This window comes from Cyanistes caeruleus, chromosome 1 (genome assembly GCF_971803275.1).
Source record: "Cyanistes caeruleus chromosome 1, bCyaCae1.hap1.1, whole genome shotgun sequence".
In the NCBI taxonomy this organism is placed as follows: domain Eukaryota; kingdom Metazoa; phylum Chordata; class Aves; order Passeriformes; family Paridae; genus Cyanistes; species Cyanistes caeruleus.
The window spans coordinates 43844644-43871191 of record NC_141701.1 but is presented as its reverse complement, the minus strand read 5'-3'; the positions used below and the strand labels follow the sequence as shown (position 1 = coordinate 43871191).

At 39.0% G+C, this 26548-nt stretch overlaps 1 protein-coding gene and 2 long non-coding RNA genes across 6 annotated transcripts in view; 1 reads left to right on the top strand and 2 right to left on the bottom strand.

The window, feature by feature from the left end:
• TRAPPC8 (trafficking protein particle complex subunit 8) overlaps positions 1–11130 on the bottom strand; it is a 53226-nt gene extending 42096 nt beyond the window's left edge. For 2 of the 4 annotated variants that reach the window (XM_086889463.1, XM_086889474.1), the window contains exons 1-2: positions 10717–11110; positions 5093–5287 (exon numbers count right to left, since the gene is read on the bottom strand). In XM_086889463.1, coding sequence (XP_086745589.1) covers positions 5093–5287; positions 10717–10873 — 352 coding nt within the window. In that variant the 5' untranslated portion in view covers positions 10874–11110. Of the gene's footprint in view, positions 1–2418; positions 2503–5092; positions 5288–10716 lie in introns of all 4 variants that reach the window. The other 2 variants (XM_086889452.1, XM_086889443.1) reach the window with 2 other exon arrangements.
• A 2665-nt stretch (positions 11131–13795) lies between these two features.
• On the top strand, positions 13796–15954 carry LOC111924900 (uncharacterized). Its single transcript, XR_002861897.2, has 2 exons — positions 13796–13947; positions 15148–15954. It is a non-coding gene; the product is annotated as an uncharacterized LOC111924900 (long non-coding RNA).
• The window catches only part of LOC111924901 (uncharacterized), a 17067-nt gene continuing 4506 nt past the window's right edge, over positions 13988–26548 (bottom strand). The window contains exon 2 of the long non-coding RNA XR_002861898.2: positions 13988–15885. This is a non-coding gene — a long non-coding RNA (uncharacterized LOC111924901). The remainder of the gene's footprint in view (positions 15886–26548) is intronic.

The following is a 26548-nucleotide window of genomic DNA, read 5'->3' as shown; positions in this document are numbered from 1 at the left end:
CTTCTCTTTACCACCCCTTTAAACACCCATACATTTGGTAAAGAAAGAAATAAATTCTTCCAGCAGTCATTGAATTTCTCGGCTAGAGATGTAAGAATTGACCAAGAAACAAAATTCATTTTTGAGTATGTAGAAGAACTAAGGATTACCAAAATCTTATACTGCCTGTTTTCTACAAGTGTTAACTTGGCTTGATATCAGTCTCCTTCCCATACCTTGCTAAAATAAACAGTTCAGCTGGCAAAGATCCAAGAAGATAAAACCTCACATTCGAGTTATGCCATTAATGCCTAATAATTTTAACCTGCCATGTTCAGTGTCCATTTAAAATACGGATTTCATTTTCCTACAAGTAACAAATCAAGAGAAACCAAGGAGGTCTGGGACATCAAAAAAATACATGAACCTAATATTGTCCATTTCTTTCCAGCTATGGGTCAAACCATGAACTATTCACAAGCCTGCTCTGTGCCATCTTAATTTTCCAACTCCTTTCTTTTGAGAGGGAAACAGACTCCAGAGCAAAAAATCAATCCACTTTCAATAACTGAAGTAACTGGAATCCAGTGCCATCTCACCTGCAAACTAGAAAACAATAACTAATGGACAAAAAAAATATCAAAATCCTAAATTATTTTCTTTATATGACCCTAAAAAACCCACCCTGGTAGACTTCAGTAAGTAAATAAAAATTTCTAATGCTTTGTAAAGCTCCCATGCATCCCCCTCATAAAGGCCAAGCCAAACCACCACCTTGATTTCTTAATTTTTATATTGGAATTATCTTGTAGGGCATTAATTTAATGCATTTTGTTTAATCCTACATTATCAAGCCATTTTAGATTGGCTTCAGACACACAGAAGTCAGATATAGTCACACTTGAATTCAGTCTAGCAGTCAGCACATGTCACATTAAAGAAAAAGCCTAATAGGAGACAAACTTCCAGCTTTTGATTACAGCCCTTCTAGAAACTGCTCTCTGAGTACTCATCTAGGATATAAAAAGCTTTTGGCTTTACTGAGTCCTACATGCAAACATGCCAACTATTTAAATTAAGGCAAACACAGCCTGTTATTATTAAAAACAAGCCATAAGAAAGTGACTCATACATTTTTTTCACAAGTATAGCAAGCCGTGCAGTAATTCGGGTTCAAAGTAAACACTGTTAAACAACCTAAGGCAAAATTGTCAACCACACTGTACTTTCAAGCACTGTTTTCAAATTTTCACTTCTGTTTTACAGCTGAATCACAGCAAAATAAAAAAAATAAAAAAAAAACCACTTTTTTTTTTTTTAAATCTGAGAGCTACAAAAAGAGAAGTACTACTGTTTTCATTAGGCCTACTAAAAACCTTGGAAGCAGCCTCAAAGGCAACTGGATTCCCTCTACACAACGACACAAACAGGATTCACTTGAGCCTTATTGTAGATACTTGATAAACACACACCCTATTCAAAACAGAAGCATTATTTGAAAAAATATCACAACTGTAACATCTCATAACATGCTACAGCAGTGCAGACCAACACAGTCATTTAGGTACCCAGACCTGTATGTTTTGCACTTTTCCAGTAATATGTTTCCAGTATGCTGGAACAGAACTGAAGTTTTGCTGAACTTGTTAACATGTTCAGAACTTATTAAGAAGAAAAAAAGAAGTAATATTTGTACATATCATCTAAAGTATGGAAAGTTTACTTCATGAAGTTTTGCACCCTCCTTTAGGCATTTAGCAGGATCTCAACAGATACTACTGAAAGGATAGCTATTATTAAACAAAGGCATAAACTATAATAACATATAAAACTGAAAAACATCAAAACCTGGCTCTTATAGACCACGATGCAGAGACTTGAGAGGTGAATAACCGATGTGATTTGGTAGCAGTAAGTCAGCAGTAAGTCAGTAAGAAAGTATGTTTTAGAAAGCTTCTTCCTTTTTCTTAACGGTCATACTCCAGATAGAATTATCAATATAGCAGAGACCTATGTGTTTTAAGTACAGTCTTAAGCACTTGAGTTCCAATTTAAAAAGTGTTACTATCCCCTGAGAAAGAAGCCCTCTGGAGCAACAGAAAGTACATTTGAAATACAGCATAGTGACAGTGCACAGTTCCATAGGATCAAACAATCCAGTGCTTTTAACAGCATCAGGTAATTTACCACCACCACCTTTACTGATTGCATGGAAAGACCAAATGATTTTGATTAACAAGAGTAGAAATGTGATTAAAAGAAAAATTAAAACAACCACTACCAACGATTTTTCAGTTAGGGGGAAAAATGGAGGAACACACATCTACGTCCAGAAAAGTGCTGAATAGTTGCAGAAGATGGTAAGGAAAGGTGGATGGGGCACATGGAAAAGGAGTAAAGGGCAATTTGGCAAATCAGCACCAACCATAAAAAAAATACCTGAATAGAATGTGGATGTGTTCAGTTCCATCAGTGTCTCTTTCCAATTACTGTACCAAGGAACACTAGCTTTAACTGAGCGATCTGATAGAAAAAACACGATATTATTATACTAAAAAGGGTCAGATGCAAACACACTCTCGGCTTTTACACTCTGGTAGCGTGAAGTAGGAAAAAATCTATACCATGCAAGCCCGTGAGGGGTATTGAAGAGATTTGACTCCAGCTAACCTTAATCATGAATATTTCAGGCTTCTCAACATTTGACAGTGTACTTTAATGGAAATCAATATTAATTTCTAGCTCAGCACCAATTCTAGGCTCAAACAAAAATGGAAATTCTATCAAGTAGCAAAGATTTAAGTTACAAAGATGTTATTTCTATTATACTAGTTGGAAGATACTCTAAATCTAAGGCCCTAACTTGTAAGATTTCCCAGCCTATAGTACTATTACATACATTAGCTGCTGAAAGCTGTTGCCCCAACATTCTCTTTCATCTCAGTCATATTCCTCCAATGCCTCATGCCAGCATTTATATCATGGAGCCCTAAACAAACATAGCCAGGGAACTGACCTAGCTGAAAATTTTTTCTTCTCTCAAATAATTTAATTTTTTAGTGGGATCATTTTTCTTCACTTTCTACATGCACCAGTACATGGGAGAAGCAGGCATAGTTTAACATAAGCAACTTTTCAACAATCAAATGAGTCTCTCAGCACTAGATTATAGAACTGTAAGAATATTATACAAAATTGTAACAAAGAAGGATTACAAACAATTAAATCAATGCAACACAGCAGTTCCAAAACTTTTCTTAAAAAAAGAGCAGGATTATGACCCCAGAGTCTGAAACAGTCATACTTCAGTTTCTTAAACAATGTTTATTTTCTTCAAAACAGACTGCACTTGATCATCATTAAAATTAAGGAAGTATCTTTTATTATCGTTATCCTAGAAAACTAATTCACTCCCAAAAAAGAACAAATTAAAAAACTGACAAGAGTATTTCCCATTTACATGCCAAATTATTATGGTCTGCTGTCAGGAATTAATGCATCCCTTGGTTTAAATAAAATGCTCTAAGAAAGTTGAAAAAAAAAAAAAAAACCCTAAATGTCTCAGTAAATACCCATATTAATCTAAACATAAAGGAACACTACTTGGTACTTCCTCATATTCTCTTAGAGTGTGATGTTCCCCCCTCAAGAGCACTGTGTTTTGTGCCTGAAACCCCCTGAAACAGGGTTCCACTGAACAACAAAGTTAGTACATTAATTTGTCCTTCTGTGTGTTCTTAAACAGCTTATACACCTCTCCTCCTGCAAAGTAAGCATATAGCCAGTCTGAATGGATATGAAAACCTAACCACTGAGAGATAAAAGATAGTCAAAGATGGTAACTTGTACATCCGAGGCTCCAGCAGCAAATATGGAAAGCAAAAGGAGAGATACTAGCTTCTACAACTATAAAGCATTACTTAATATAGCCACTATTTTTCTTCCCTTCTTTCAATACCTCACTTCTGAACTAAGGTCATTAGAAACCTCATGGAAAAGTCTTCTCACTGAAACCATTCTGCTTTCTTAGGGTCTTCCCAGCTCTAGAACTGAAGCAAACCTACCATCAGAAAAAAAAATTCCTAACAAAATGGCAATTCACCAATGTGACCTGTAAACAAGGGCACAGAATTTGAAAAAGATGTGGGATATTCAACATATCTCAAAAACAAGAGGTTTGCAGGCTCAGGTCTTTTGCTTTATAACCAACACAGGACATCACGTTGAAGATGTAGCTCATAAATTACATATCAAAGACATAAGAATTATGCCATTTTTCCATCAACATAAAAAAAAAAAATTACTACAGCAACATCAGTTACTAATCCTCATGAAGTTTTATTGCTATAGCAGAGCCAAACTCTTCACTGCAGGCTGAACTTTAAATACAATAAATTACACGTGTTTAAATAGGACAGTGCATACATGCTTTGAAATAAGTATGTGCTCAGAGGCTTTAATGGATTAGGGTCTTAATTGGGAAGAGTTTAATCTTCTCAGCTCCTAAGATCAGGTCTCATTTAGCATTATTCACAATGTCTCATCCCTTAGAGATCTGAGAAAAAAACATTTTTAGAATACTCTAGTCAATTTGACAGTGAAATATGAAGCACAAGTTCCACAGAAGAAAAAAAAATAAAAAGTCAAGGAATCAAAGGAGTCACATGCCTTTCCTCAAAGTTTTTTCCTTAAGCTTTTTATGATTTTATCATAAAAAATAAAAGAAGCCAGGGTAACTAATTTCAAGATAAAGTTGTACATTAGCACCAACACTAAGTTCTGATACTTATTCTGTCAAGTGCAACAAGTCACGGTATAAGTTTGCAACACAAAAATTTCACAACCAAAGCATTGGTAATTGCTACATTAAAGTAATGATTTAACACAAGTTGAGAAGAAGTACAACATTAGGAAAATTAAAATTGTTAAGTTTAACCACTCTTTCAGCACTACATAAAGCCAAAACTATTTGAAAAATCCAAAGTTTAGTAAAAGTAACATCTCAAAACTGATAAAAACTCTTTTTAGTACATGCCATGATGCCGAAATGAAGGCTAGAAACCTCTCAGCCAATTCCAGTTTACATTATGAAAAATACAACATCAATACATACCACTGATGTTGAGATCATAATCTCCAGCTGTGATCACATTAGCTACCAGTCCTTCAGCAGGCTGACTGACAGACACAACATCATGCAAAAGTTTCCGAATGGCACCAGGCTGAGGTGGGTGAGTAATGATGTTGTTGACAGCGATCTTCAAATTTTTAATGATATGAAGTTGATTATTAGGATCTCTCATGTGAACTAAAAAGGAAAAAGAAGATGATTTGTTGAGGAATATAACAGACAGTTAAAATAGTTTTTATAAATTAATCTTTTTCCAACGCGTTTTTTTAAAGATTGCTCCACTAAACTTCTCCATCATCAATTTTAGATCATCATCCATAATGCTTGGCTACCAAAAATGGAGGGGGGAAAGGTGGTAACAAAAAATTACTTTATGTTCAACATTAGGCTCATCTAGGCAGACTGGTTGAAGAACAGCATAGGATCTTAGCTGTAAGAATATCTACTCCATCTAACATACTACGTGTGCATCCTACACTGATGCATTCACTTCCTTGCGGAACTATCAGCTTTCACAGAAAAGCCATACGAACTACTATGTATGGATTTCACACAACACATCATGTTTCAAGGAAACACCAGTTTCCAAGAAACCCCCCTCACACAAATAAACAGCATTTGAGAAACTTGACAGGGATAATGTAGTATTCTTTCATCCAAAATTAACACATCCTAAAAGACAAGCTGAGAGAGTTGGGGCTGCTCATCCTGGAGAATGGAGGAGACAGACCTTAGAGCAGCCTTCCAGTACCTTCAAGAGCACTGGAAAGGTTCCAGGGCATGTAGTGACAGGACAAGGGGGAATGGCTTAAAACTGAAAGACGACAGATTTAGACCTGATAGCGGGAAGAAATTCATTACTGCGAGGATGGTGAGGCATTGGAACAGGTTGCCCAAAAAAGCTGTGGATGTTCCAACACTGGAACATTTCAAGGCCTGGCTGGATGGGGATGTGAGCAACTTGGTCTAATGGAAAGTCACCCTAACCACAGCATGGTAAAGAACTACATGTTCCTGAAGGTCCCTTTAAACCTAAACCATTCTATGATTTTTAACACAATAGCTTTCTTTGTAGAATCTTTGTGAATATTGCTCCCTAAAGCCATCTGTTTTTAAAAACCTATTCATGACATTTTAGACACTCATTACAGTTCTGGGCCTGATGTGATTTTTTCATGTAATTTGACCCTATTTCAAACCACAACCACCAAGCAAGCCAGGCTGTAAGTGCAGGCAGGACACACTGACTACAACTGCCTAAGCCACCTAGTGCTACCACATGCCCCACAGCACAGCCCTTGACTCCTCAGCATGCTATTTTCACAAATTCCTGTATAGCATGTAAAAGATAGGACAAAGGTAAATTCTTGCTGTTTTCTTCATCTTTCAACTAACTACAGGATTCACACCATAAAGGTCTGAAACTGAGTTTTCAATCTGCTCCAGCCTGGAAAGCACTCCACAGCTTTTCCACAAGCGTCTTCAGAAGTGACAAGCACACAGCCAAAGTCAGATCACACTAGATGTGTTTACAATCCATCTTAAATGTTAAAACACATTTCTAATGTCATTCATATCTTGACTGGTATAGCTCTACCTTCCTCAATCACATATTCACTTCCAAGCTTTACCCTGCACTCAGACTCATGGGAAAACACAGTAAAGCAGATCAGAAAACTTGTCCTGCCAAAAACAACCTAAAAATGTGTGGGATTTTTCAGCTGTAAGTTTCAGACTGAATTTATACAGCATAAGGCTATATTCAACATCAGAAAGGGCAATTGTGCTGGCTAAACTTTACTTATTTCAGTTCAGCATTTCTATCAGAAAGCTGAAGAAGTTGTTTTGGACGAGGCTTTTTTCATCTTATTACATTGGTAAATTATCAACCCTACTGCCATGCAATTACTGAAATTATCAAATGTAAAGGAAGTGGCAGGAACAAACAACCAGGAAACTAGTTTGCCATCACCAGCACAGCTATAACACTACAAGTCCTCCTTGCTGTCTGTCCTAAAATGTAACAGCCATAATAACGAAAAGCACACACACTGCCATACATAAACACAGATGACATCTCTGGCGTATGTTTAATGTTAAGGACTGAAATAACAGCCATACTTGGAACCCCAAAAAGTGCTTAATACAAAAAAAAAAACACGTGTCTAGGGTTATACACTTCCTTCAAATGTTTATAAGATCATTTCAGAAAGTACTTTGCCAAAAGTGGCAGCAGTAGCGTGTACTAGAACAGTATCTTTCTCATCAGAAGTTGAAAACAATCAAATGCTAAGTTACGCATGAACAAGAAATTCCTAACATCACACTAAGCTCAAATAAGCACAGTATTCCCATTATACTTCCTTACATCTCACACATATTTAAGGCTTTACAATGAGATAAAGTTATCAGAAGCTCTCATTTTTCTTGTTAAGGTCAAACACTGGTTTAAAAGTAACCAATACTATCTTAAAGTGATACTTGCTGACATTACACTCCCTCCCACAAAGGCAGTATTAGTTCATTGAGAGTTTTTAAAGAGTCTTAAAAACAGGATCCTATTTTAAAGAAAACCTACCTATATACACAATATATGCCTACAATATATGCATATATACACATGTATATATATATATAATATATACAATGCATACACTTGTTAAATCAGGCATCACTTGTTACTAACAAACAAAAGTTAAGAAAGACAGACATTTTGAGAACAAACATGAAGGTATAAAATCCTTAGTACACTTTTGGTTCCCTTTATTAAAGGCAGTTGAAAATTTGGGACGGTTTTGTTTTGCTCTCCTCTGAAGTCAAGACTTAAGGGGACAGTAAAGCTGTGCTTTACTTTTTTTAAACGTTTCTCCTAACAGGAGGTGACTTACTTGCTGAATTCAAGAGGCTAAAATTTACAAGACAGAGCACCCTGAATCTGTGCTCAGGACACTCTACCATGGCAGTTTGCTGAATATTGCAAGGGTATTTTTGGCTACACCAATATTAGCAAGTCACTGATAGGCCAAAGTTGATGAGTAGATTAAATACTGATTTGTGCACAGGGTGGTCCCACTGCATCTACATTACATATCTTTGTGGGGTTCTACTTGAAATTAGATAGAATCTGGCCTCCTTGGATTGAGCAACCTCAACAGTGTGTGGCTTTACACTATCTGAAGAATCATACTCTGTTTTGGTCCTTCAAATCTCTGTAAGCACATGAAGGATGACTGACATGTGCACACTAGAGAACTCAGCTTATTTCCTGTTTATCAGAATTGTTTTGCACATGTATCAGTAGATTAATTTCGTAACTGCACTGCTTCTCTAAGCAAGAAAGGTGACGAACACACAGCCTTCAGCTGGATCATAAGCCATGTAATTCCTAATTTCAGGCAAAAATATATATTGTAACAGGACTCGAAAAATGCAGTAGCAAATCCATGATGGAGCTTTTCAAGTTATAGAAGAATTCAAGAAGCAATGCATGTACTTTAAATTTCAGCATAAGTAAGGAACAGCTTATTTCTAAAGGGATGGAACACCAATCAATCCAATTTTATGTTACAAATTCAAGGGAATAGCCACTAAGTAAAGAGAAATGGATTAATTTAAAATGGACAGCATTTCATACCCCCTTAACAAAAATTGTGCTTAGAAAGGAAGACACCAAAACACAGTTACAGAGTCACAGAATTGTTATAGCTGAAAGGGATCACTGGAGATCATCAACCTCCCTGCCAAAGCAGGATCACCTTGAGCAGGTAACAGGAACTGTCCAGGTGGGTCTGTAATGTCTCCAGAGAGGGAAACTCCACAACCTCCCTAGGCAGCCTGTTCCAGCGCTCTGTCACCTACACTGGAAAGAAGTTTTTCCTCATATTGAAGCAGAACTTCTTGTATTTTAGCTTATAGCCACTGCTCTTCACAGAATCCTAGAACAGTTATCACCACCATATCATAATAATACATAATATAGTAATAATAATAATAATAATACCAAAAGCAGTAAAACACAGCATGTCATGTACACACACTCTGCTGTACCACAATCAGATCACTTAATCATGCCTTTCTTCCCCTCTGTCCTTACCCTCACACATGCTGCTTCTAACACAAGAACTTACAGTCAGCATGCAGTTACATTTTTTCCAGGGAGCATGAAGAGGAAGTCACTCTTGGAGTGGCTTGTGGCCTGCTGGATCAGAATACACACAGAGTACTGCAGCAACAAAACCCACCGTACCAAGCTTCACTCAGGGAACACTGAGGATAACTCAGATTTGCAAGTTCCTCAACTACCTAAATAATTGGACCCGAATAGTTTCAAGTAAGTGAATTAATTAACCTTCCAAGTGAACGTTTCATTTTGAGTACTCTGCCTGGTTTTGTTTGTTAGATGCATTTTGAGAGCCTTTCACCGAAAGAAAGAGATAATTAAGTTCAGAACTCTAAAGACGTGAGCATCTGCATTTTTTTTTGTTTATCTCTGGTGCATTCTCACATAGTTCACAAGCATTGCTAAATAAAATGAAAAATATTTATAAACAAGTTACAGTTGATAAGTTAGTAAGACTCACCTGAAAATTAAGGCATATTTTAAACACAAAGTAGCTTTTAAGCTGTTGCCATTTTTGAAGAGAGAAATGCAGAACTGTAATGAGAATGACAGTACAAGCTTCATTTCCTTGCACTCTTTCCTCAGCACACGACATGCAGAGGCTACAGCCTAAGCTACATGTCTGTCAGAAACCAAATTGACAAATGTCATTGCATCACTATTCTGACAAGCAGTTCTCTGCAAACTGCTGTCCTGCACACTACTGTAATGAACAGCAGCTTGAAATGCATACCTTACTAAATTAAAAACAAACAAACGAATTCCAGATAGTAAGTTAGAGAAACACAGCTAAAAATTTCTGTTGTTTCTCTTAAGTGGTCAATCTCCAGTTTTCCTGCTGCTTCACGTGGTCATTTTTCCGATGCCACATAAGCAGCTCGATTCCCACTTCTTTGCACAGGTCTTACAGAAACGTCAACAAAAACAAAAAAAAAAGCGTATAGGATAAAGCTACAGGCAAGGGAAAGGAAAGCCCTGGAACTGAAATTACGATTAATGTTTCTGCAAGACTGGCCGTACTTTCAACGCCTGGCTACCGCAAGTGTGAAATCCAGTAGAGGCGACAGCAACAGTGAGGTACGAGTACTAGGGAGGTACCAGCAAAGTGGTTTCAATGGAAGACAAAAATCCGTCTGGAAGAGCTGAATTTACAAACACCTTCCTCTTCAGCCGTCTGATGTCCCCCGGAAAAGCCAAACTTCCCAGGTCCCGCAGAACGAATGAAATTAAGCTGATTTAACAGCTGTCACCTGCAACAACCCCGGCAAACGCGTGTCTCCGCCGAGCCTGTCAGGGCTCCAGGTGACACCCACCCGGGCGGCCGCCGCCACGGCGCCGGGAAAGGGTGTCGGGCCCGTCCCGCCGGCGCAGCCCCGGCAGGCACAGCCGTGCGGGACCCCCGTCCCCGAAGGCCGCGGGCGGAAGGGAGCGGCGGCGCCGCCTCCCCCGCCCCGTGTAAACAACGCGCTCCGTTCCCGGCACCGACCTTCCGAGGTGAGGCGGCAGAAGGGCCTGACCAGCTCGGCGAAGCTGAGGTTGTTCCTGCGGGTGAGCCGCTCCGCCTCTTCGCTGCACAGCGCGGCCACCAAGGGCACGAACGAGTCCTGGATGAACTCCTGCACCGACTGCACGCACTGGGCCATCGCCGCCGCCGCCGCTCGGGGCCGCCCGAGACGGCCCCGCCACCTTTCTCCACAATTCTCCGGATTATTCCCTCCCTCCTTCCCTGGTCGGTGCCTGTCGGCGGCTCCCGCTCGGGCCCCGATCAGCGCCCGCCGACCGCCGCCATGTTGCGCCTCAGCCGAGCCCCTCGGGTAGCGCCCGCTCCCGGCGGCCCCCGCGCCCGCTCATGTGATTGGCCAAGGGGGCGGCGCCGGAGCGGGGAGGGGGAGGCGACGGTGGCCGGCCGGAGGGGTCGTGCTTCCCCTGCACCCCCCCCCGGAGCGGAGAGTTGGTGCGGTCCGGAAGGGTGGGGGCGCGGGGCCGTGGGATGCTCCAGGGGGATTCCTGGCGCCGGGAAGCGGATTTGGTCACCAAACAGGAAAAACATTGCTGTCCGATTTAGCTGGGGAAAAAAAAAAAACAACACAAAAATAACAACAAAAAGCGCCAAAATTACCTCAAAACAAGAAAAACGGAAAAAAAGCGCCCCGAAACAACAACAAAAAAGCACCAAAATAACATCAAAACAAATCAAAACAAGAAAGTTGGGAAAAAAAAAAAAACAACAACAAAAAAGGGCCAAAATGACCCCAAAACAAAACAAATGGGGGAAAAGTCAAAACCAAGAAGAAAATTCCAAAACAAAACAAAACAAAAAGCTCCAAAGAGCAAACATAAAGACCAAAATAACCCCAAAGCAAAACAAGAAAAATATGCAAAACAGCAACAGAAAAGTACCACAATTACACACTGCCCTTCCAATAAAGAGGGGGAGAAGAGAAAAAAAAAATCCACAAAAAAAGGGAAAGAAGCACACCAAAAGAACCCCAAAACAAAAAAGCCCACACGCAAAAAAAACTACACGCATTAAACCCGTGAATTTTTAGCCATAAACTAAAACACAACTTCTGCTTCAATATGAGGAAGAAGTTCTTTCCACTGAGGGTGGCAGAGCCCTGGAACAGATGGCCAGGGAGGTAATGGAGTTTCCCTCTCTGAAAATGTGTCCCACCTGGACACATTCCTGTGTCACCCGCTCCAGGTACCCCTGCATTGGCAGGGGGGGTTGGATTCGATGATCTCCAGAGGCCCCTTCTAACCTTAACAATTCTGACATTCTGTTAAAAAGCAAAGTGTTGCTGGGGTGTTTTCTGGCAGATCTGTCAGTGCTCAGTTGTACGCAAGACATTCAAACTGGGCAAAATAGCTTCATTTTTAAAGCTTTGCCCATTAAAGCAGGATATTAAACAAAATCCTTTTTGCGCAGCATGGTGGACAGCTGTCCTGGGGGATTCCCTGGCACCAGGAAGCTGGTTTGTGGTGGGACAAGGCCCGGCATTTGGTCCCAAAACCTCCCCCAGAGGAAAGCAGTTCTGTCAGTTTTGTTTTTTTTTAAGAAAAAGGAAAGAATGAAACAAAATGCCCACAATAACAACAGCAACCACAACAAAACACCAATAATAAAAGCAGAAAAAATACCCTCTAAAAACCCAAATAGAACCACCAAAAAAACACATGAATCTCCCCAGAATGGTTAACTTGTGCAGAGAAGGCTCCACTTGAACTTCTTTACCATGTAGGTTAATCTGTTGTGATTTTCTAGAGAGGTTTGCAGTCTAGGGTCTCCCTCACTGGAGATACTTGAGAACTGTCTGGATGCAATCCCCTGCTACATGCTCCAGGGTGGCCCTGCTTGAGCAGGGAGGTTGGACCAGATGGCCACGGTGGTCCCTTCCAACCTGACCCACTCTGTGATTCTGTTAAAAATTAAGGAGCTGTTTGGGTGTTCTCAGGCGGACCTGACATCACTGCTCAGATGTATGCATGAAATTCAAATGGGGGCAAAATAGCTCCTTCTTTTTTGTCCTTTTGCATTTGTCACCTGAGTAAGGCAGTCATGCAGAAGGAGGACAACAGTGATCATCCATCATGAAATAAGTAATTTTGAACATGTTATTTACAAAAAAGGAGTACTGTAGTAGGGCTGACTTTTAACACCCAGCCAGAGACAGTCCTTGGGACAGGGCTTGTAAACAAAAAAGCCCATCCTCTGTGAATGAAAACAAGTTTTATAATATTTTCAGTAAGAAAAGAAAATCTAATAGGCCATACAAGTTGCTTTTTTTCAGGATTAGGACCTGGGAATGTTACCTAAAAGCTACTAAATATTGCAGAAAAAAGTTTTTTTACTTTGATAGATTATTAGAACAAGGGGAAGGCAAACTTCCACAATATTTATGGCTTATCCACATTTGGAAATTCCCCAGAGCTATTTCAAAATCATGTTTTCACAGATACTTTAAACTAGGACCTCCACATGGATGCTTTGGGAGAATGGTGCTTTTCCCCCATTCCTCTTGATCCATTACTGAACACTACATGAATTATATCCAGTAGAGTGAAGTGGATGAGAAGTCCTCATCCTGTGCAGACATGACCTGAGATTAACAATTATTTTAAAATTCTGACCATCATCTTTTCCTTCTGGCAAAGATTCAAATTTCATGTGGCTATTATCAATCTTCAGTAGCCACTATAGAATGACAAATCATTAATTTGAATTGTAATTGTGTTGGAGTTTTGGAGTTTTTTTAATTATAGCAGCTTTAAACTTGTATTTTTGTGCTCAGAGTTTGCTCTGTGAATGTAAACATGCTGTAGACATTTTCTTTTTACCCAGTATTAAAAATTTTTTGCAGACAGAGAATGTCTGTCTCTTTGAATGATCTCTCCCAGTAGGACACTGTCTACAGGACAAATTTTGTCACACTAGTTTAATGCTGCTCTGCCATCTCATGGACTGCTCTCCTAAGATAGGGTAACAGAATCACAGAATCAATTAGGCTGGAAAAGACCTCTGAGGTCATGGAGTCCAGCCTTTGACAGAACATCACCTTGTTAACTAAACCACAGCACCAAGTGCCCTGCCCAGTCATTTCTTGAACACTTCCAGGGATGGTCACTGAGAACCTTTTGATGTAGCCTTGGACTTGCCTGGAGTACTGAGGAGGGATGGACAACCCCATGTTCAATGAACACAGCAGCTCAGAGTGTTGTATCCCAAGTCTGTTACTAAAAAATGGAGTAGTCAATTAGGATTCAAATACCTTTATTTACAAGGCAGAGTATTCATTTGAAGGAATATATCATTGCTAGTGACTTGTAGCACCCTAAGTCTGGCAATGTGTGCATAACATTTTTCTTTCAGATTCTGACAATGTACAAATAGACAGGACAGAGGGTGGACAGAAGTAAAAATGGATAACACAATGTCATGAATCCGTGTTTAACCATCTGAATTATTTAACTGAAAATACTGGTTATTACAGAGAAAGCATGCGGAATTCCATCAAAGGAAATGATATCTAAGCAGAAGTCAGAGAGTGTAGAATGGAAAGGGACAGGGGAGGCCTAATCAGGGAATAGAAAAAGAGAACAAAAAGTAAAAATGTGTCATGAATAGATTGGAGCATAAACATCACTGAGACACAAAAATATATCCACTGTTTCAATTGTAAGAATAACCAGAACATGACTGTAAAAATTGGAGATGAAACTGCTTAGCCTCTATTCTTTGCCATTTCTTTGCTGCTGCCAGTTGTGCTTTTGTACTTCTTTGGGCTGGAAGCTTCCTGAACTTGTAAGTTTTGCAATTCTTTTCTGCAGATAACCAAGCTAGATCTTACTGCTGAACTCAGCTACTGCTGAGGAAGTTCATTTGAAAGGGTTTTTCCATCTGTTAATAAAATATTTGTTTTACTGTGTAGGTTTAAAACATGAAAAATAATATAGAATTTCAAGACCCGCAATCTCAGGTTGAATCCAATATTTTCATTTGCAGTCATTTAAATATGGGATGTAGTTGTTTCCCTGTGGTAGTTACAGGCTAAACTATGTCCTTGAAAGTTTACAACATGGACTCCCAGCTCCTTTCAAACTTCAACTGCACATTTCAGTTTATGCCCAGTTCAAATTTCTGAGTTACAGAATTAATGTTTTTCACAGCAATCCTCGGCAGCATAACTTGAAATGAAATTTTTAAGATTTAGCCAAAATCACACAAAAAGGAGGAGGGATGGAGTTGATTGGGTTTTGGAGTTGGTTGGTGGGTTTTTTTAATAAACCACAGCAATACAAGATGTACAACCTGTTGTGTGGTAACTCCTAAAGGTTAATATGGGACCCTGATTTCTCAACTTTTGGATTTGCTTATGACCTTAACAAACCTGAACAATGTGGTCATCTGTGTCAGCAGTCACTGGTATGGAAGATGAATTGCTGCCAGAGTGAAGCTATGGTTCCTGCAGTCTGGCATGCATCCGTAGCCCTCTAAGTTTCACTGCTTTCCACAGATCAGTAAAAGCTCTTGAAATGCCCTTCTGCAGCTTGCAACACAAAGGAAAAACAACATATGCACAGAAGAAAGAGGAACTCCTCCTAAGCTGAATCAACACAGCTTGTCTTTTCCCAAAAGACAAGGAAAAAAAACAGTTCTTAAGGAAGATTTTAGATACCAAAGCAGTCAGAACTGTTCCAGGGGCCTCAAGTGTGTACCAAGGCCAGGGTGCCTGGGATATGGTCCAGGTGATCCTCTGGACAGGGTCTGCTGGCTGAAGGAGAAGGCCAGATCTGGAGCTGTGAAGATTTATGGGAAAGGTTTGCCCAGCCGTGCTTCAAGGTGGTAGCAGAGATCAATCTCCAGCTCTCCTGAATTAAAGGTACACTCTCCCTGACTACTTGGGATTCCACTGTCCCTGATGGGTATGGGATGGGAACAGGTGATCATGCAGTAAACCTTCCAGGCATGATTATACAGTTCTTCCAGTGAACAGCTCCTGGTGTTTAGAGAGAGCTAGGAGTAGCTCCTGATGATCCTGTTCTGGCTGAAAATTCTGAAGTAATCATTCTCTATAACCTCTCTTTTGTTACCCAGAACCAGTCGTCTACGACCCCCTGACTCTGTCCAGGATTAGCGGCAATCTTCCATTCTTTGCTGGTAACAAAAGAGAGGGGCAAGTAGAAAAAAAGAAGAAATTAAGTAAAACAAGTGGATCAAAACTCAGCAAGACAGTTCTTGGATCCATTCATCACAAAACTTTGGACACATACAAATATTACCACTTTCCTTGTAAGAAAAAGTGAAGTTCTCACGCTCACTTTCTCACACACTCTCATGCTTCCTTTTTCCTAATTATCTCAGAGATTTCTAACTGAAGTCTGTCATCCTTGCTGCTCATTTCTTTTCAAATATAGTCAGATAATCTTCCTGATTCTGGAGGTCCCTTTGTCAGGGAAATTCCTGGGTTTGATTGCACTTGCTGAAACTGAGTCACTAAACTAACAAAGGACAACAAACTTGTTCTTCATTTGCAGGCAACATTTGTACTAATTTCTCCAAAGCCTAGTCACATGCCAAAGCTCTACATATAATGTGTCCCTATAACGAGGTGTCTTCTGCAGCATTTATGATTAGTGAATGGGAGGCAAGCACTGCTTACAGTATGCATACACAGAAATGTAGGCAAATAACTGAAAGTAGGAATTAAAACTGATTAATTAAATCTGGTTCCTCAGATTCCACTCTGCTTTCACTGAGCTTAGCTATCAGAGTGATGTGAAATTTAAGCAACATAAAGGGGGAAAACCATCACTGGAGCAATAATTAGAGAAATGACACCTGGGAATGTAGAAATGCATGTGGATATGTGATTTCATGAATATACTACATCTGTTCACCTGAGGTGACTCCACATAATTATTTTCTTTTAAAGTCAAATGGCAACGTGCTTTATGCAGAGGCATTTGCCAAGACATCTTAACAGTCCATTTTTTCTCATCTTTTTTCCTTAAAACAGAGTCATGGCACACTATTGTTATTTCCAACCAGATTTTCTATATTCAACATATTTAAGTAATTACCCCTGGAGACAGAAGATGAAAATTAACCAAACAGTAGATTGTCATTTAGAAACCAGTATTTTCCTGGTTCACAAAGAGTATTTTTTCTAAGGTATCTGGATACATAAATACAGTGCTACGTAGTGCAAAGTCGTAAAATAATAATAAAATGCTGTGAGATGATAACATCAGTTTTCCATTGTTCACTAGATATTACTCCAGAGGATAAAATCAATTTGAGATTTCCTGTCTTTCCTATGATTAGAATCACCTCTCTGTCCTTCCACAAACATACTTCTTTTACTACATTTAAAAGACCAACAAACAATGGAAACAAGGAAAGAAGTGGGATAGATTCAGCATTACAATACTGGTTCCCAAATTAGAAAGCCCTGACCAGAGGATTTAATCAGTTTTTCTTCCATGTCTTGTGTCTTGTGTCCTGTACCAGACATGGCAAGGTAAAATCCAAACTTTCCAACTACTTCTAAACAGCCTGCTTAATTTTTTGCATTTAGTAATTCTATTTATTTCAGAAAGTTATTTCACATTCCTAACTTTTTCTATCCCCAAAATGCCAGCTGGTAGGAGATTTCAAAACTTCAACTCTGGTTCCAGTTTAAGGGGAAAAAAATAAATGAGGTCATTTCTTGAGGAAGAGAAATTAACTGTTAGTTCCACGCCTACTATACTTCATCAAAGTCTTCATGTGTTCCTAAACTGAGGCTGGCAAAGAGGTGTAATGCCACTAATCTGAGTGTGAGCACTGTGGCTATGCCCTTGTAAGGCCATTTGAAGTTTTTGTGATAGCTTGCTTCCCCTTCCCCTCCTATTCATGATTCCTCAGGGCCTCTTTTCACTCTGGTTCACTTTCCAAAAGCCTGGTGGATCAATCAAACTGTCCAGATCCCTCAACTAGGCACCAACTCAGGCCTGCTGGTTCCTTCCCAGAAGTTTCTTTGGAGGAAATTGTAGGGTAGGTACAGAGGAAAATTGAACATTCACACAAGCCTGCATTCTCTCATGGAGAAAATAATTTACTCATTGCAAATGATTTCTACTTTAAATTGATCAGGAAAGCAGTGAGTGGTACTGGTCAGGCGATCCTACATGGCAAAACTAAGCTAAGCCAGCAGATGTGTTAATAATTTGAAAAGAAACATGGGTGGGTGGAAAAAAAATAATTATGAAGAAAGCTGGACTTGGAAGGACGATACTGTAAGGAAAAAGCATTGGACTCAAATCTCAGTGAGATGAGGATGACAGAGCAATACTCTGCAGGTAAGTGGAGGACAGGCAGGAGAGAAGGTCCTCATGACTGCAGTGTGGCGGTCAATGAATCTGTGTGGAAGCCACAGCTACAAACAGGATCAGAGCTTGAGGCAAATACGAGAAACAGGGAAATCAAAATACTGAAGGAAGTTTCAAAAGTTTTCCTATATGTTGGTACCAAAAAGTAAATTTTGGGCACTGTATTGCCACTTTATCATGGAAGAAGTGATTTCATAAATTAACAAAAGGATTTTAAACCTTCTCTTAAAATCCGAGCCATTAAAGGTATTGGTACTTATAAGGCTTATCTTTTCGGCCATCTTTTCTTATTCACAAGGGTTTTCCCTGGGGGAACTATAGTTTCTCAAGGTAAAAGCGCAAGCTAGAAATTACACTATGATTTTATAAAACCAGCTTCATGTCAACACATGCTTTCACCAGGCACCATGTGTCTGCTTCAGTTGACCTTACCCAATTACTTAACTGTATGACTCACTCTAACAAAGGTTAAGACATTAAGGTTTTAGAAAGTTACACCAAATAATATAATTGTTAGAGATTACTTTCTCATATAATAGTGTCATTAAAATCAGGTAAATAGATGAAGGGTCATTATGTAAATAAGATCAGTGAAATTAAAATTCACATATCAAGACAACAGCATTGCTGCCTGACATACGTGCATGCTGTAAGGTCTCCTTTTTGGGAGTAGGAAATCCTTGCCTCTTTCTGACTTGGATAAATGACAGGAAACCCATATGAGGAAACACTCTACAATCTTAGCATTTTCAACTAGGACAAGGGAACAAAGAGAAAAGGCAGCTTGGTGTGTTCTTTTCAGGTCAGTCAACATCCTTTGTTGTGCTTCAACATGTATCCTCAACTGTAAAACCACGGCTTCTGTGTGGGTGGGAAAATGCCCTGTGATTTAACAGCAGTGTTCATTATAAGCATGCTCAGGTTACACCAGAAGAAAGTATCCCAGATCCTCTGCTTGGGAAACATTGCAGATGTTTCCCTTCAATTTTCCCCTTGTCATTGTGCAAATTATCTGTGGGCAAAGGTTATCTGATGTATGCTATGCCTTGGATAAGAAAAAGAATTAGCCAAGTTGCACTAGCAGAGTTTCTTTCACTTGCCCTGCACTTAAGAACAGTGAATCCAGCGCCATAAATATCCTATTTTTCAGCTCATACTTTTGTTTTTCCCATCAGAAGTCATTTGGCTTCATTGATAGCAGAGCTACCAGAGAAGTGCAAACTGCTTCTCTCCACCCTGCTGCCAGGTTGTGTTCAGCAACTAGTTCATCTTCCAGAAGTATAGTACACATTTTTCCCTCTGGATATATGAGATTGCACTTGACACTTTAGGATCTGCTTTCTCTGAATGGGTCCAATTTATCCTGGAATCCATATTGTGCTGTGCAATCTACATTGCCACCATGATTTATCCCTTCATCTTTGCTTCCAGCATCTGCAAATACAGTCACTTGGTGTTTGTATATTTATTTCTACAATGTCCATAAGAATATTACCTGTGGTAAAGTCAGGTACGTATGTTTCTGACGCTACTTTGTAAGATCTGCCATACAGCATTTCTTGTTTCCTAAGTATCTCATTTATATTATATAATGTTAATTTATATTAGTTTGAAGGCCATGAAAGACTAGGTTAAATACCCTATAGAACTGTATTACATCAGCACAGTTACAAAACCCAATTATAATTGAAGTTCATCAGAATACAACCTGAACTGAGCTTGCCAAATCCTGTGTCTAAAACCAAATTAGTGAGCATCAATATACTTCTACTGATGGTACATCTTTTGCATTTTATAACTGATGGCGTCAAACATGTTTAAGTTCAGCGTTGGAGGACTTCCACTGCATGATCAGAATTATTAATAATTATTAACATCAAGACAGAAAACTCTTCCACCAGTTCATCTGGGGTTATTGTATGAAAGTTCTCCCTTCCTTTTAGAATATTTGTTTCTTTTTATAATTTTTATTAATGCAGTTTAAAACTTATTTTGGCCTAGCAAATTATCCAGTACCCAGACCAGATGTAAATCCATCCTTTTACTCCTTACTAAATACTGTAGCTAACATTAGCATTCTCCTATCAATCTAGCACCAAATCTTACCTGCAGTTTTACCTTCTTTAGTTTCTACTTTAGATTTCCTTCTGCTGTTCCTCATTTTACTAGGCTTGAATTTTCTTTGGATTTGTGTGGTAATTTTTATTGACATATTTATATTTGCTATCTACTACTAATTATTGCCTAAGATGCTTTAAATAAAACTATTCATTTTGATATTTAAATTACTGCTTAATACCATGTAATTAAGTCTTCTGATAGACACCCTAATTTTAATTACTGCTGTTAATTTTCTCATCTAATACATTCTCAATTTTCCTTATTTTTTAAGTACTTTTTTTCTAGGAAACTTAAAATCAGGCATATGTAGAATATATTTGTATGTGTGTATCTTCAGTAAATGCAAACACTTCTGTAAATGCCTACTCAGCCATAAACACATGCACATGTAACAGAGCTTGGCTGAGCCTGTTCTCCTTGTGACCTCATTTGATGTAATTGGTTGTGAGCATTTTATCTTCAGGTCACCACAATCTTCCAGCCTGGTGCTCATTCCAGCTGTTCCCACCACAGTCAGGTTTCCATGTGTGCCATCTACTGAGTACTGGAAAAATATCATCAGTAATTCCTGAAATCTCTAATGCAGTTTTACCACTGTCTTCATGAGACTTCCATTCTTCATGTCAACAATGACAATGCCATTTCTGTTTTCACATATTATTGACAGGTACTTAAGGGCTTATTTTCTGGGTGTTTTAACTTTGGTTTGTTGGTCTGTTGTTTTTGGTTTTTTTAAAGCTCTTTACTTTTAACCTTACTCATTTAATGCTTTCCATATGTTATTCATTCTTACGTTAAGTCAGATTTAAAATGCATGTGTGATTTACCAGAAGAAAATCCCTACAGATTTAGTCCCCAATTGATTTTTTTAATAATCTTTGCACTTAATTATCTTAGAGTGGCTAATGACCTTTTATCACATTAGATTATTAATGCAGTCATATGCAAAGAAATTGAATTTGGGTGTAATTTAGATCTAAATCTTAAGCAAGTGACACCAAATGTAATGCACTAATAGACAAAATTAAAGTCCAGCCAGTGGCATGGTATTACTATTTTCTTCATGATTTATTAGATACTAAAGGAAATCAGTAGCTGTCAGAGGAAATTCAGATTCAATTCTGACTGACAAGATTGCACATGTGCTGGAACATAGTTTGTTGCAGTTTCTGTAACAATGCATGCTGCTATCCTGGTTTTTGTGGATTTTACCTAAGATGATATACAATTCTTAGATATGCTTTATTTTTCATCAGGGGGAGTAGCACAGGAGTAAATAGCAAGCACAGGAAATATTCCTGTCCTGCTGTCATTATATGTTTGATTTAGCAAGTTAATAACATGACTGTAAAGGCTGTTTATATGAGATAATAATCACTGCAGAGTTTGGGCCTAGGAAATGCTGATAACTTCTCCAAATCCAAATCTGTGATGGAAATTTCCAAGAAAATCACTTTGACAGAAGATTACTAGTTTTACTGCAGGCCAGATGCAGACTGAAAGATAACTGAACATGGTGATGCTTTCATCTTGGAGGTGCCAAGTCTACTGCATTTCCCATTTTATTTCTTACTCAAAAGTGGGTCATACTTGACTTTGCTTCTGTACAAATATCAAGCTGTGGAAAATACATTGGATACTGGAAAATATATTCATAAATTGCCAGATATTAGTTTTTTATGGTTCTATTTTCAAATTTTCTCAATAATAAAGAAAAAATAATATTCTGCTATGATAAAAAAGACACTGCCCAAAAGACATTGCAGCCTATTCTGACTGTATTTAATAGGGCAGATGCAATTTTTAGCCAAATGAGAAGAACCTAGACAGATCCCAAAACACTTACATGCATTTCTGAATGTATCATATATATTCCAGTACCTGTAGAAATAAGTAGAACACTATCTTTGTTCTTTGAGTGCTCGCATGCCTGAGGACAACTAGAAGAATCAGCTTTTCTTTTTCTTCACCACAGGCAAAACAAACCCAACAGTTGCTTTGGTAGATTGCTTTGACAGCTGCATTAAGGTCACTGTGTGATGTTTGTAGATGTTCAACTCCTTCCATGATTTTCACTTGTGCACTCATATCCACTGTGGGCAGACAAGCTTCATGCACAGGGATAAATGACGTGAGAGACTATGACAAGAAAAATCACAGCTTTGTTTCCACAGCTCAGCACTCCTTGAGCACTTTAACTTCCACTAAAATTAACCTACATTGGGTCTGTTAGCCAACACAAGAACGTGTTTCATATCTTATGTTGCCCTATCTTGTCATTTGCCACAGACATCCCCATCACAGCTATCATCAGAGTACTAAGTCTAAAAACAGATAAAAATTAGAATCCTTCATAATCTTTACAAATAGAGCTAAATAAATTTCTCTGAAATATCTGTTGTCATTGTTTTTAAGATCTAGCCATCAAGTCTTTCCCTATTTTCTCTGACAGAGGTAGTTGCTGGTCCATCATACTGGCACAAGGAATGTGGGCCACAGCTGCCCACGCCTGAGGAAACACCATCTCCAGTGCTAATGGAAATGTGTTTTTAAAAGTAATCAATGACTGAATCATTGGCTTTGAGATTACCTACCTCTGCCTACTACTGTTTTAAATGCCTTGTCAGTTACATCTGTGCTTTACAGCGACTCCCTTTCCAAGCCTGGCATTTGGCACATCAGCATCCTTCTGCTGATCATGGCAGGCAGAAGAATCACTTAAGCCAGTGTTCAGGAATAATTGTGGGGGGAGAAAAATAAAAAAAAAAAAAAAAAAAAGGATGAAAGGTCTCCTTGCATGTTTCTGAGCTCCTTTGTTTTCAGGATCACTCATCGGCCTCAGAAGCTTATTCAGCTTTGCAGTGTTCCTTCCCAACAGTGATCCAGCTAAGGAGTTGTGCTTTTTCTGCTATTCATCTGGTAGGGCTTGTTTTCACTATTTATGCCAGGTCACAGATTATGGAAAATTAGGTCCTCCTGAGCTAAGACACACAAATATAGACATACATGTCTAAAAGTGCAGCTGTTTAGAGCAGCCTCAGTATCTCCTAGATGTACTAATGTATGAGCTTTTGTTGGATTTGGGAAGTGTTAGGCAACCTCTGGCTAGAGACTCATGGCAATTGGTTGAAGGCTAGGCACGAAGGGGAAAAATTATAGGTCTTTAGCAGTTTTCAGTCGATGTATTGAGATACTTAGGTTTTATATAATCTATCTGCACTGTGTTTTCTTTGTTTACTTGTTTGTTGTGTTTAGGTGTAGTCTGAGCAAACAAACTGATAAATTGGGTTAAGGGTGGAAGGTTTTTTGTGGTTGAACCTGAAATTTTTGCAAACTGTTTTCACAGTCAAGTGAAGAAATCACTGTCTAACAGCAAAAGGCCATTCACATATAATGCATGAGTGCAGTTGTTCTTCACCAATCCTTCTATCCTTTATATCAACTCTTTTTCCTGCTACTGACAGTTTTAGAGGGAGGATGAACAAACAGGCAAAGGGGAATCTGATTTTATATTCTGTTACATTAAAAGGGGAAATCTCTCAGACAGCGTTTGTGAGCCTTGTACAGAGTTATTTATAGAAGATTCATCTGTTTCTCAGGGAAACAAAGAAACCTTTTCAACCCTGTCTAAAGTACAGGAATGATCTAAGTTAAAACCTGCCTGAGGGCAAACAGTGTGTAACAATTCAGAGTTTATCCTTGGACAGGGAGCATGTTGGGTCTCTGCTGTACCCTATTTGCACCTTGAGCAATCATTTTTATTTCTGTGAAATAACTGCAAAATACCACCTTTTGTCTGACTTAGGCTTTGATAGTATTTTATATGGCTCGGTGGAGCTATAGATGATGGTGGCTTCCAAAGCAGAAGATCGATCACAGGCTGTTAAGTATGTTAGAAATGCTGTTGCAGAGTGCTCTGGCAAGCTTGGCAGGTTGTTTTACAGTGGTTTGAGGTTTTGCTTGCCTCCAACCCCACTCTCTGCCGGAGCTGCCTTCTACATAGCTGAGCTGGTGAGGGCAATGTGGACTCCTGCCTTAGCAAGTTCTGATGCAAATATCAGCATTTTAGCAATGGGGGAAACAGGTGGATTTGCTTTAAAATGGCAAACTGAGTAGAAGCATCTGAGGAAAAGTATGTGATACACTGAACGTTGCAGTCTGGTACAACAGCTTCTAGCTCCTCCAAAGCCAGAGGGGCTGTCAGTGAGTCAGTCAGTGTGCATCCTTTCTTTTGTCCTTCCATGCAGCCCCAGGCTGTTATTTTGAGCTTCAGATCCCTATCTCGACATGATGGAAAGCAGTAAGCAAATGTAAAGGAAGGCCTTTCCCTCTCCCATTAACACCAGTAGTTTTCAATAGTGCTCAGACACTTAAAGGACAGCAATGTTTTTTCTGTATCTCTGCAAGAAAATTCACCAAAGCTCAACCGTCATATCTGACAAATTTGACAAAAGCTGAAAAAAGCTCTCAAAAGCAGCTGCAGTGACCACTAATTCAATCTGCTGTTATTCCTAAAACCAGAGACGTGGCTAAATGACTGCCAGAGGTAGGTGTGCCTTTACCCAGGCCAGACCCCGAGATGGCTAAGTCAAGGAACCACTTGCCACATAACAGCGTAAGACTTCCCTTGCATCTGCTGCCTAAATTCCCCGAGTGTAACTCTCCATCTCCTGACTTCACCAAATGTTGGAGAAATTGCAGTGTCTCAACAATCTGGATAGTTTATAGCATTATAGAATATCCTGAGCTTAAAGGGACCCAAAAGGATCATGGAATCCAGATCCTGGCCCTGCACAGGACAACCCCAAAATGATTGTCCCTAATAGAAGCAGCATGAAATATTCTTCTGTTTCCAGGCTCAGAAACACTTTCAGTAAGCTGTTCATGTGCATATTTGTGACATTGTCCAGCAGCAACATTAAAAGAATAAAATAATCTTTGCTGTGATGTCAGATTTTGAAATTACTGACTGTAGGCTTTGTCTAGCCCACGGGGAATGAGTTCCTCCTGCTTTCAGTGAATCTTCACACTCATTGTGCATTTTGGTTCTACCAGGAGGCTCAGCTTGTCTGTTTTCAGTGCTCTGCTTGATGCAAGTAGGACTGTAGGACTAATTATCACAATCTTAACAACATATTCTAAGAAGAACAAATATCCTGCATGTTACACCAGGGATGTCATGGTGCAAAATGTTTATTCTTGTTTATACACCCTGCCTTATTGAAAGCCTATTTTAAAGCATTTGGTTTTGTTTCTTTCTATGTGTAGATTCTGTCATTTCTGTATTTCTGCAGGTTTGAAGAATATGGCATGGATGTGTCCTTACTGCTGCACTTACCTTCCTTCAGAAGGAATTCTAGACACTGATATTGCCAAGACAGAAAGTACATACTGAAATTGAACAGAATGCAAAACCTTGGTTTGCAGCCTTGAACACTAACTGCTAAATAATTCCAGAGATGTATCCATGCATGAGAACTAACACTATTAAGATCCTTTTTTAATGACAGGAACAAACAGAAATTCCACCAGCATAATGATGGAAGAACAAGTTTTTGTAATTCATCAAGCTCATATCTAAAAGAGCTCCAAAACATTCTGCCAGTGCCATTGCAAATGTTAAGCTAAGACTTAAACCTATGGGAGCTGAATCTTCTTGACCCACTACATTTTTTTTTTGGCTTTGACTGGATAAAGGACATAAAAAATACCTCATGATTGTGCTTCTTCAGAAGTATAGTACTTCACTGTTACATGGAGGTTCTGAGTTAATGGAAATCAGACAGCCAGTAGCAGCAGCAACAACAAAACCCAATTATCCTTAATGAATATGTAAGAAAGTTTGGCTGAAGACTACACTGAGGTCAGAATCAGGCCCCCACATTGGAATATTTTTTGCTTTTAGTATAGTTGGTCTAGATTTTTGTCATGAAAAACGAGCCAGATGTGACCTGGGAGGGTCCCTCTCCCCAAACTACATTTTTCTCCCTTTTGCCTTCCAGATTTAATTAAAAAATATCAAGAGCCAGCATAATGGACAAATAAATTCACCACAAACTAATAATTATTTCACCAAAATGGGCTTCACTTTTATAAGCTGAATGTTATTACTATGTAACATATTAGTGCAGTACTGACCCAGTAATAAAATGCTTGAGGAACTTAGCCAGTAGTCAAAGGAGATTCTTCCCTAGGTATAGCCACAATGTTGTAGTAAGGTTTGAACTAGAATATATTGAGTAATGATTTAGCATGAATGAGTCACGGTATAAAACATAACAAGCTGCTGTTTCTCACTACTTAGGTATGTCTGAGTAAAATGAGAC